We start from the raw sequence: 12,139 nt of genomic DNA, 5'->3' as shown, positions 1-12,139 counted from the left end.
GGGAACTTGGCGAGACCTCATCTCTACATAAATCAAAAATTAGCTGGGTGTGGTAGTGTGCGCCTGTAGTTCCAGCTACCTGGAAGGCTGAGGCGGAAGGATCGCCGGAGCCCAACAGGTCGAGGCTGCCATGGCTGGGAGTGGCCACTGCACTCCAGTCTGGGCGACAGAGTGAGACTCCAACTCAAAAAAAAAAAAAAAAGTGATATAAATATCACTACCTTAAGTGGAAAACTTGCCATACTTGCCATAAAAAATGAATGACTATAAAAAAGTAAAGAGACCGGGCTCAGTGGCTCAGCCTATAATCCCAGCACTTTGAGAGGCTGAGGCAAGTGGATTGCCTGAGCCTGAGGTTTCCAGATCAGCCTGGGCAACTTGGCGAGACCTCGTCTCTACAATAAATAAATAATTTTTAAAAATTAGCCAGGCATGGTAGCACACCTCTATAGTTCTGGCTACTTGGAAGGCTGAGGCTGAAGGATCGCTGGAGCCCAGCAGGTCGACACCGAGGTGGCCGTGAGTGTGCCACTGCACTCCAGCCTGGGCCGCAGAGTGAGACTCCAACTCAAAAGAAAAATAAAAAGGTAAAAAGAAGCACAATGATATTAAACAATCTCATTAAACTCTAACTTAGATACTGTTGCCTACCAAAGGCTCTGAGTCTCCTTTTACTTTGTTACAAAGTATGAAAGGTGTGAAAGATGTAGCACCCTTGAGCAGAGCCTTTCTCCTTCATGGAATAAGAAGGTTAACAATTGGAAAGAAAGTGACTTTCTCATGATGTGTTTCATTGACTTTTCATGCCACTGTCCACATAACAAATGAAATCACCCCACCCTCTCACCATCCCCACAGTATGTACCCACTGGTGAAAGGATTACTGAAATAGACCTGGTTCCTCTCTATGCCATAGGTAAGCACATTGAAATTTAACTGGGACTTCAGAAAGTTAGAACTAACTTCTGAACACAGAAGAATGCAGGGAGCTTGTTGTGCCCTTAATCTGCCCTGCTTTCTGGCTCCCTTTTGTTTCACTAGTGTGGAATTTTCCGCCTGCCAGCCAGACTCTGATCTTTGAAAAGAAGCTAATTAAATGGAAGGGAACTTTTTATCTTTCATTCTCCCTCTGGGAAGGGGAAGTGGGGGAAATTGTGACCCCTTCAGAGGGTCACCCAGAGCCCACCTTCTGCACTGACAAAGCAGAAACTGCTTGAATGCCATTGCCCTTATAGTGCTGGTAACAGGAGTTCTGTGCTTTGAGGCCAAGGCTCCTGAGTGTCTTCTGACATGGAAGGCCAGAGTTGTGGCCTGCCAAGACTTCATGGACCTCCACACACAAATGCCATTTTTCTCAACCAAATTAAATTGAAGCCAAGAATGCAATTCATTGATATGGCCCATAACCATGGATGTGGCTACATACAAAGATGTGATTATATAAAGGCTAATTCCAGCCACCTTATGCAGTAACCAGCCTCAGTGCTGCTTAGTCCCCCAATTTTTTGGGGCTGTTGAGGAGAAGGCTTTCAGAGTCAGGGTGTCAAAGCAATTTTGATATTTGATTTAGATAAAAAATAAGCTCATAGCAAATAATTCACTTTTTTTGTTAAGTTAAATTGTATATAACATAAAATTTACCATTTTAAAGTGTACAATTCAGCAGTTTCAATATATTCACGGTGTTGTGTAACCATTGCCATGATCTTATTCCTGAATGTTTTCATCTCCCTTGAGGAACCCCCGCCATCCCCTGGCAACCACTAGTGTCTTTCCCGTCTCTTGGGATTGCCTGTTACAGACATTTTGCATAAATGAAGTTATACAGTACATGACCTTTGTACTGATTTCTTTCATTTAGCATCATGTTTTCAAGCTTCATCCATATTTTAGCATGTGTGAATACTTCAGTAATTGTTATGGTTAATGGTTTTCCATCATATGATTCTGTCACATTTTGGTTATGCATTCATCTGTTGACAGGCACTTGAGTTGTTGGCTGTTATGAACAATGCTGCATAGCAAGTAACTTACTTTTATTAACAAATAATACCACAAAAACCCAGAGAGACCCCACAGACCAGAGCATTCTGTTCCTTATTAATTGGCAGTACAAATGCATGTGATCTTAAAGCCTATCCATGCGTGTCACTCAGCTCAGAGCTGTGGCTGAAAGACAAACACAAAGCTCTTTATTTTGTGAACTCAGGCACATGGGCCAAGAAGAAAGCCCAGCTGGTTGGGGAGAATGAAAATCCTAGAAAACCTTTCAGATCATGCCAGGTGGCAATGTGACATGGGGGATTATGATTATAGTAATGGAACCCATGTTGCCATTGTAGAGAGCTGTCAGAAATCCTGTGAGTGGCTTCCCCACCCTGCTGAAATGCACAGCCTGCTTCCTGCAAATTGCCTCACTGCAAGTGGCAGTTACACAGTGGTTGTCATAGGATGAGGAACTTTACCTGAGTCACTTACAATCCTTAATCACAGCTATTCCTCCAAAGGCCTTCATTTGCTCAGCTGCCCATAATGACTGCCAGTAGGGTCACCTTGCAGACCTGGGTGGGTCAGGTTAATTTTCAGGATTGCTGTACAAACAGGACCAGCAGGCAATAGAAGCAGCTTGCCACCCAGCCTCCGTCCCCCGCTGCCCTGCCATACGGGCATAAGAGCTTGGCAAAATCATCACATTGTGCACGCTCCTAGAGTTCCCTCTGGAATCTTCTCTGCTCAGGGAACAGAAACAAGTGTCTCCTGTGAGCCACAGCCAGTCTTTAGAGCACCTTTCTCTGGGTCTGAGTGTCCCTGGATCATGGCCAGCTCATTTCCACAGCAACGTGGATTATGGTTGCTCCTGCACAAGGCACCAAATGCTTTGCCGTGAGTCAACAGAGAGCCACAGCTGGGGATGCTGCCACCACTACGGGTGACATTAGGGGCAGCGCAGGTTTTCATTATGTAATTAAAATATCAAGACTGTTCATAGGATGAAAAGACTGAGATTTTCTATGATTTTTGTTTCCCAAAGAAATTCAATTATGAAGTCAAGATAAGAACTCATGGCAGGCTGGGCTTGGTGGCTCAACCTGTAATCCTGCACTTTGGGAGGCCAAGGTGAGTGGATTGCCTGAGCCCACAGGTTTGAGACCCGCCTGGGCAACTTGGCAAGACCTCATCGCTACAATAAATCAAAAAATTAGCCAGGCATGGTAGTACCTGCCTGTAGTTCCAGCTACTTGGAAGGCTGAGCGGAAGGATGGCCGGATCCCAGCAGGTCAAGGCTGCAGTGGCCGGGAGTGTGCCACTGCACTCCAGTCTGGGCGACAGAGTGAGACTTCAACTCAAAAAAAAAAAAAAGAAGCCGGGCTTGGTGGCTCAGCCTGTAATCCCCCGCCTTTGGGAGGCTGAGGTGAGTGGATTGCCTGAGCCTATGGGTTTGAGACCCGCCCGGGCAACTTGGCGAGACCTCATCTCTACAATAAATCAAAAAATTAGCTGGGCGTGGTAGCGTGCGCCTGTAGTTCCAGCTACTTGGAAGGCTGAGGCGGAAGGATCGCCAGACCCCCAGCAGGTCGAGGCTGCGGTGGCTGGGAGCGGCCACTGCACTCCAGTCTGGGCGACAGAGTGAGACTCCAACTAAAAAAAAAGAAAAGAAAAGAAAAGAAAAGAAAAAAAGAAAAAAAAAAGAACTCATGGCAAACAATTCACTTATAAAAATATAAAAGAGATAGAAGAGTAAGATTAGAAAAGAATAAATAAAACTGACCTTATTTGCAGATGACATGATTATAGATATAGAAAGTCCAAAAGAATCTATAAATAATTTGTTAGAATTAACAAATGAATTTGGCAAAGTTGCTGAATACAAGATCAGTAACCAAAAATCAGTTGTATTCCTATATACCAGCAACAAACATAGAAAATGAAAACATTTTAATGATACCATTTATCATAGTTGAAAGGACATAGCATGGCTGCTCATTGGGTATATTAAATCCATGTTATGTCCTTTCAGTAGTATAAACAAATGTAAAATACTTAAGAATAAATACAAAGAACCATGTGGAAGACTGCTACATAGAAAATGACAAAATGACTATTTTTGTAGGTCAGGAGACTTACTAACATAGAGATGTCAGATTTCCTTACAATGATCTACAGATTCAGTGTATACTCATTTGAAATCCCAGCAGGGTTTTTTGATGAGATTTAACAAGCCGATTCTTAAGTTCTTAAGGGAAAGCAAAGGGCCAATTAAGCAAGACAATCTTGAAGGAGAACAAAGCTAGATGATTTACACCACCAGCTAGCAAGACGAGTTATATTGTTACCGTAAATCAAGTCAGTGTGAAGTTGGCACAGAGAAGGCCAAATGGACCCACGCAACAGGAGAGTCCAGTAACAGAAGCACACAGATACAATCTCTTGATTTATCACAAAGGTTGCATGGTTCTGCAATGGGAAAGGGTTGGATCACTAAAGGGTTAGCTAAATATCCAACTGGAAGAGGCTTAATCTTGACTTTTTTAGGTGGTAGAATTTTTTAAATGGACCCACAAAACTGTTCCTCCCTGATTTCTAAGACCCATGACTATGATGACATATCATGCTCATGATTGCGGTATTTGTATTACACACAGTTATTATGTTACATACCACTGAACTTAAGATAGGGAGATTATCTGCATGGGCCTAATGTAATCAATTTGAGGTGTGAGGAGGACCCCATTGCAGTTGCTAGTTTGAAGCTGGAAGCTGAGGTGGGAGGTTTGCTTGAGTCCAGGAGGTTCAAGCTGCAGTGAGCCTTGATCATGTCACTGCACTCCAGCCTGGGTGACAGAGTGAGATCTTGACTCAAAAATAACAACAACTACAACAACACAAAATGTGGTGTATACATACTATAGAATATTATTCAGCCTTAAAAAGGAATGGCATTCTGATACATACTGCAATGTGGATGAACCTTGAGAACATTGTGCAGAATGAAAAAAGCCAGTCCAAAAGGACAAATAATGTATGATTCCACTTATACCTGTTACCTAGAATAGGCAAACTCATAGAGACAGAAAATAGAATAGAGGTTATCAGAGGCTGTGGGGGAGGAGAGAATGAGGAGTTATTGTTTTGTAGGTACAGGTTTCTATTTGGGATGAAGAAAAAGTTCTGAAGCTGGGCTCGCTGGCTCAGCCTATAATCCCAGCACTTTGGGAGGCTGAGGTGAGTGGATTGCCGAGCCCGTGGGTTCGAGACCTGCCTGGGCAACTTGGCGAGACCTCACCTCTACAATAAAATAAAATAAAAAAATTAGCCAGGTGTGGTAGTGCATGCCTGTAGTTCCAGCTACTTGGAAGGCTGAGGCAGAAGGATCGCCAGAGCCCAGCAGGTCGAGGCTGCGGTGGCTGGGAAAGTGCCACTGCACTCCAGTCTAGGTGGCAGAGTGAGACTCCAACTCAAAAAAAAAGAAAAGAAAAAAGAAAAATTTCTGAAATGGATAGTGGTGACAGTTGCACAACAGTGTGAATGCACTAATGCCACTTAATTATTCCCTTCAAATTATTGAATGGCAAATTTTATTATGTCTATTTTACCACACACAAAAATAATCTACAAGTACTTTTTTCTTCAGAGGTTCCTGTTAACTAGAGAAGGAGAGACTTGTTGAATGAGGGATCTGAACTCCAAGAGTCTTTATTCAAGAGGGACATCAGGGACATTCTTTTTTTTGGGCTTTTCTATTTAGGGTGATAGAACCTACAGTGACTTCTGTCCTGAAATAGGAGCATTTGGCACTTGTGCAGAGATTGTTTGCCTGTGAAAGATCTTGCTCCTGAGACATTTGTTCATCCCAATTGAATTCTTCTCTTTGTTTCTGTTCTGTAGGCTTCTGTCTGCCTTTGTGAATTAGAGGTAACTTATTCTCTATTATCATTAAACCAGAGAAGTTTTTTCCCCCCTCCTGTGGGCCATTGGTCTTTCATAATTGTTTTAACTGACCTGGTAGTCTAGAGTCTTCTCATTCTTTGTTTGAGGGGATCATTTGAAAATATCAGTTCTCTAGATCTTTGTTTCTAGAGCCTAGGTAAGGTTTTCTACTGGATGTTCCAATTAAAAGAGAAATGAGTAGTACCAAAAAGCTCCCCCTGCTTTCTGTGGCCCATGTCCCTTCTGTGGTCCCAGTCACCAGTGGCTCTCCCCTACCCCTTGCCTCTGCTGCTTCTGCTTCCTGGCACACCTTTCCCATGGTCTCCAGGAATATTTGGAGAATATCCAGTAGCCTGCTCAAATCTCCCATTTTCAAAAGGCCCTTCCAGCTTTTCCTTGATCTCTCTCTCACTGTATGTTGTATGAGAGTTGTAGAGAATTTGATGATTATTTTTTAAAAGCACAAATATAAATTACCCCTACTCATTGAATCTTTTTCTTCAGCACCCTCTCTGTTTTTGTTTGTTTGTTTTAGTTGGATCTCACTCTGTCGCCCAGACTGGAGTGCAGTGGCTGCACCTGCTGGGCTCCGGCGATCCTTCCGCCTCAGCCTCCCAAGTAGCCGGAATTACAGGCATGTGCTACCATGCCCGGCTGATTTTTTTTTTTTTAATTTATTGTAGAGATGAGGTCTCACCAAGTTGCCCAGGTGGGTCTCGAACCCACGGGCTCAGGCAGTCCACTCACCTCAGCCTCCCAAAGCGTGGGATTACAGGCTAAGCCACCGAGCCCGGCTCATCCTCTTTGTTTTTGTGCCTCTTTTCCTCAGCTCATCTGTGTATACCTAAGAATTTTTCAACAGAATTGGAATCAATACTAGTAAAAAAAATTGGGTCCTGTTTTCTGTCACTTGATATCGTGTCATAAGCATTTTTTCATGCTGTTTAATGTATTTGAAAAGTCTATTTTAAATAATAGCAAAACATCACATTGCCTAGCTATATTGTAATTAATGTAATACATTTCCTATTTATGAATACTAAGGTTAATACTGAATATTTTTCTAATTTAAATAACAACTCAGATGTCTTAAAATTGTTTTCTCAATGTTTCTTTTTATTTCTTTGGGACAGATTTTTCTTAGCACTATAATTACTAGGTCAAAAAGGACATGAGATTTCAAAGATTCTTGATGTTTTATGCCAGATTGCTTTCTAGAAAGGTTGAATATTATAATTTTTAAAAAATCTATTTTTCTAACTTAGAAGCCAATGAAGGTTATATCTTGTTGTTATGATCACTGATAATAATAACAATTTTCAGCAATCTTTGTTGTGATATCCATATCTTTAATTACTAGTGAACTTGAACATGTTTCCTATGTTTGTCATCCATTACTATCTCTTCTACCTTGAATTATCTTTTTATTTGTTTTTCCTACTGTTGAATTGTGGTTTCAGCAAGGTTGAGATCAATTTGTAAACTTTTTATATATTAAGGATATCAATCTATGGCTGTCATATTCATTTCAAATAGTTACCCCTATTTTTCCCTTGAATTTTTGGCAACTGATTTATTTGGAAGAACAGGGTCGTTTTTATATAATACTATTAACAATAACTACCACTTTTTAAATACTTGCCATGTGCTTGGCATTGGACAAAATTTTGTACATGGATTATTTTATTTAGTCTTTTCCATATCCTTAGTGGAATGCAACATTTCTCCATATTATCAGTGAGGTCATTGAGGTTCAAGAACATATAGTCAGTGTCTTATTCTGTTTTGTGTTGCTATATCTGAATACCACAGAGTAGGTAATTTATGAAGAAAAGAAATCTATTTGGCTTACGATTCTAAAAGCTGGGAAGTCTGAGAGCATGGTGCCAGCATCTGACAAAGGCCTTCATGTTGTATCATCCCATGGCGAGTAAAAAGGCAAGAGAATGTAAGAGTGAGCAAGGGGCCAGGTGCTGTGGCTCAAGCCTGTAATCCCAGCACTTTGGGAGGGTGAGGTGAGAAGATTGCTTGAGCCCAGGGGTTCAGGTCCTGCCTGGGCAACTTGGTGAGACCTTGTCTCTACAATAAATTAAAAAATTAGCCAGGCATGGTGGCTTACACCTTTAGTTCCAGCTTCTCGGAAGGCCGAGGTGGAAGGATCGCTGGAGCCCAGCAGATCAAAGCTGGGGTAACCGTGAGTGTGTGACTGCACTCCAGCCTGGGTGACAGATTGAGATTCCAACTTAAAAAAAGAGAGAGAAAGAGAGAGAGACTGAGCAAGGGTAGAGGGAGCCAGACTCACTTTCATCAGGAACCCACTCTCCAATAATGACATTAATTAAAAATGTATGAGCTGGGCTCAGTGGCTCAGCCTGTAATCCTGCGCCTTTGGGAGGCTGAGGTGAGTGGATTGCCTGAGCCCGTGGGTTCAAGACCCGCCTGGGCAGTGAGACCTCATCTCTACAATAAATCAAAAAATCAGCTGGGCGTGGTAGTGCGCACCTGTAATTCCGGCTACTCGGAAGGCTGAGGCGGAAGGATCGCCGGAGCCCAGCAGGTCGAGACTGCAGTGGCCAGGAGCGGCCACTGCATTCCAGTCTGGGTGACAGAGTGAGAATCCAACTCAAAAAAAAAAAAAAATGTATGAAGGCAGAGCTGTCATGATCTAATCACCTCTTAACAGCCTCGCCTCTTGTATTAAGAGATAGGAGCTCACAATGGCAACTACATTTCAACATGAGTTTTGGAAAGGATATTCAAAGTGAGACAATGAATGAACTGGGGTGTGAATGGATGAACAAACTCACATTATGGTGCCATGATGTAGAATTTTGAAATATGCTTGCTTTCTCATAAGGAGAGCTTTTAAGTAAGCCAATTTTATTATTTTTAAAAAATGTTTTGAATAGGCAACTCAGTCACTAGAAAATTAGCAAAAAGAATGTAGTAAATGTCTCCCTGATACCTCTATTCCCTACCCACTACTTCTCATCTCTTTCCCCACCCCACTCCAGATACTCATCTTGATATCTTGTGTATGATCCCACATTTTTTATATGCAGATACAAGTAATATCTTGTATCTCCCTCTCCACTTTACACAAAGGATTAAGACCAGCCAGTTTAGGTCATTTGCTTTTTTTTTGTTGTTTGAGTCAGAGTCTCACTCGGTCACCCACACTGGAGTGCAGTGGCACATTCCTGGCTACTGCAACCCTGACCTGCTGGACTCCAGCGATCCTTCCACCTCAGCCTTCCGAGTAACCAGAATTGCAGATGTGCGCTACCATGCCCGGCTGATTTTTTTTTTTTTAAATTTATTGTAGAGATAAGGTCTCGCCAAGTTGCCTGGGTGGGTCTTGAACCTGTGGACTCAGGCAATCCACTTACCTCGGCCTCCCAAAGTGCTGGGATTACAGACTGAGCCACCAAGCCCGGCCATGTCATTTGCTTTTGCAAGACTTGGCTACTTCTTTAGTGTAAAGTGTATTCCAAAGTGAATATCTGATTGAATTAATTATCTTCTATCTTGGAAAGATTCTTCATGCAGAGAGTTCAATTTGTTTAGGTGGTTATTGCATATTGAAATCAATTTTGGGCCAAACTCTAGGACTGCCAAATCTTATGTAACCAACAGAAGCTGAGCTTTCAACCAGCTGCCAAATGTTGTGAGAAATAAAGCCAGAGTATCGGTGCAGATGGTTCTCAAGAAATAAGTTATTAAGTCTGGGCACGGTGGCTCATACCTATAATTGCAGCACTTTGGGAGACCGAGCTGAGAGGATTGCCTCAGTTCGAGACCAGCATGGGCAAGTTGGTGAGACCTCATCTCTACAATAAATCAGAAAATTAACTGGGTATGGTGGTGCATGCGTGTAGTTCCAGTTACTTGGAAGGCTGAGGCGGAAGGATCTCCTGAGCCCAGCAGGTTGAAGCTGTGGTGGCTGTGAGCCACTGCACCTGGACATGATAACTTGGAGCGACAGAGTAAGACTCTGACTCAAAAAAAAAGAAAAAGAAAGAAGTTATCAATCTCAAAGTCTCAAAGGTTATTAGGTGTGGCAGACTTCTTAAGAAAACACCCCTGAGCCATTGTTTCGTAAAGCACTGGCCAGGCCATGTGTTCTTTGAGCTATGGCTGCCATGTTTTCTTAGCTTTGGCCCCCTCCTCCTCTACCTTAGGGAGGTGAATCTCCTCTCTCTCTCTAGCCATTTGTCATTGCTTTGCTAAGCACTGCGCAGGCCACGTGCTCTCTCTCTCTCTTTCTCTTTCTCTCTGCTTCTCTCTAACTTACTTTCTAGCTATTATTTTATTAGGTACTGGCCAGGCCATTTGTTCTTTAAGCTATGGCCACCATGTTTTCTTAGCTTTAGCAACTTCTCCTACTTTGGGGATATGAATCTCCTCTCTCTCTCTCTCTCTCTCTCTCTAATTTACTTTCTAAATACACTTTATTTTCCAATCTAACTTCTGTGCAATTCTTTGCACCTTTTGTGCGGCACCAGATCTCACACAACCCACCTGGCAGGTCTGACCTAATATTTTTGAACCCCTGCTGGGATTCTGGTACCTAGCATTTCTGAAGGTCCCACCGAAATTTTAAACTAACACATATTTTGATTATAAATTCATTTTTTAAATTTCTAAACAATTAAACAAAACAAAACAAATGAACCTAAATATGTATTGCGCTGGTGGAATTATCTCAGACAGAACAACTAAAAGCATATCTTCTCTGCAATATTCCCTCCCCTCTAGCTGTTTGCCACAGAGTTGCTGACCTGGGGCCCCTAGCAGATTGTAAAGTTCAACAACAACAAAAAAAAAAAGAAAAGAAAGAAAGAAAAGAAAAGACCTCTTTACCCCTTATCCCTTCTTAAAGTGATTATTAAATACATACCCAATGGTTCATTTAAGATGCTTTCTGGAATGATTTGGCTGAGTGCTCCTTGAGAGGAAGCTCTGGGGGACTCCAGAGGCTCAGGGAGGACAAGGACTTGGAGAAGTGTTTCTCTTGCCACTAAGTAAGACTAACAGACAGAACTTGTACCCCTCTTGAAGCCATGTATCCAGAGCTTACTGCTTTTGTTTTGCCTTTATTTTTCCCCTAGGTACTGGCGGAGGACGTTGGGCATGCAGGTCCGCTATGTTCACCATGAAGACTATCAGTTCTGTTATTCCTTCCGGGGCAGACCTGGGCACAAACCCTCCATTCTCATGCTCCATGGATTCTCTGCGCACAAGGATATGTGGCTTAGTGTGGTCAAGGTGCGGTTCTGGATTCTTCTGTCTTAGGATAATAGGTTTTCCACTTGGACATGATGTCATCAGCAATGGCAGAAAGCAAAGGGATCCCAGAACTGTGGTTTAAGTCATCTTAAAACTAATGCAGGCCGGGTGTGGTGGCTCATGCCTATAATCCCAGCACTTTGGGAGGTCAAGGTGAGAGGATTGCCTGAACCCATGGGTTTGAGACCAGCCTGGACAACCATCCTGGGCAAATTGTGAGACCTCATCTCTACAATTAAAAAAAAAATTGCCGGACTCAGTGGTTCAGCCTGTAATCCCGTGTCTTTGGGAGGCTGAGGTGAGTGGATTGCCTGAGCCCGCGGGTTCGAGACCCACCTGGGCAGGCGAGACCTCATCTCTACAATCAAATTAAAAAAAAAAAATTAGCCGGGCATGGTAGCGTGCTTGTAATTCTGGTTACTCAGAAGGCTGAGGCGGAAGGATCACTGGAGCCCAGCATTTCGAGGCTGCAGTGACCAGGAGCGGCCACTGCACTCCAGTCTGGGCGACCAAGTGAGACTCCAACTCAGAAAAAAAAAAAAATTAGCCAGGCATGGTGGTGCATGCCTATAGTTCCAGCTACTTGGAAGGCTGAGGCAGAAGTATCACCTGAGCCCAGCAGGTTGAGGCTGCGGTGGCCATGAGAGTGCCACTGCATTCCAGCCTGGGTGACAGAGTGAGACTCCAACTCAAAAAAAACAAACAAAACTAATGCACTATATTATCCACCTATTTTGACAGACAAAATTTAAGTTGAATATTATTTATAAAACCTGTGATGAGCCGGGCTCGGTGGCTCAGTCTGTAATCTCAGCACTTTGGGAGGCTGAGGTGAGTGGATTGCCTGAGCCCGCGGGTTCAAGACCCGCCTGGGCAACTTGGCGAGACCTCATCTCTACAATAAATTAAAAATTAGCCGGGG

General features: G+C 43.0%; 1 protein-coding gene across 1 annotated transcript in view; it reads left to right on the top strand.

Moving 5' to 3' along the window:
• Positions 1–12,139, top strand: part of ABHD6 (abhydrolase domain containing 6) — a 56,991-nt gene that overhangs the window by 23,282 nt on the left and 21,570 nt on the right. Inside the window, exon 4 of the mRNA XM_008058535.1 lies at positions 11,040–11,196. Coding sequence (XP_008056726.1) covers positions 11,040–11,196 — 157 coding nt within the window. The remainder of the gene's footprint in view (positions 1–11,039; positions 11,197–12,139) is intronic.

Source organism: Carlito syrichta, unplaced genomic scaffold (assembly GCF_000164805.1).
Source record: "Carlito syrichta isolate Samal-C Ts95f unplaced genomic scaffold, Tarsius_syrichta-2.0.1 Scaffold303376, whole genome shotgun sequence".
In the NCBI taxonomy this organism is placed as follows: domain Eukaryota; kingdom Metazoa; phylum Chordata; class Mammalia; order Primates; family Tarsiidae; genus Carlito; species Carlito syrichta.
Note: the sequence above shows the minus strand (reverse complement) of the source record. Positions and strands in the feature narration are given on the sequence as shown.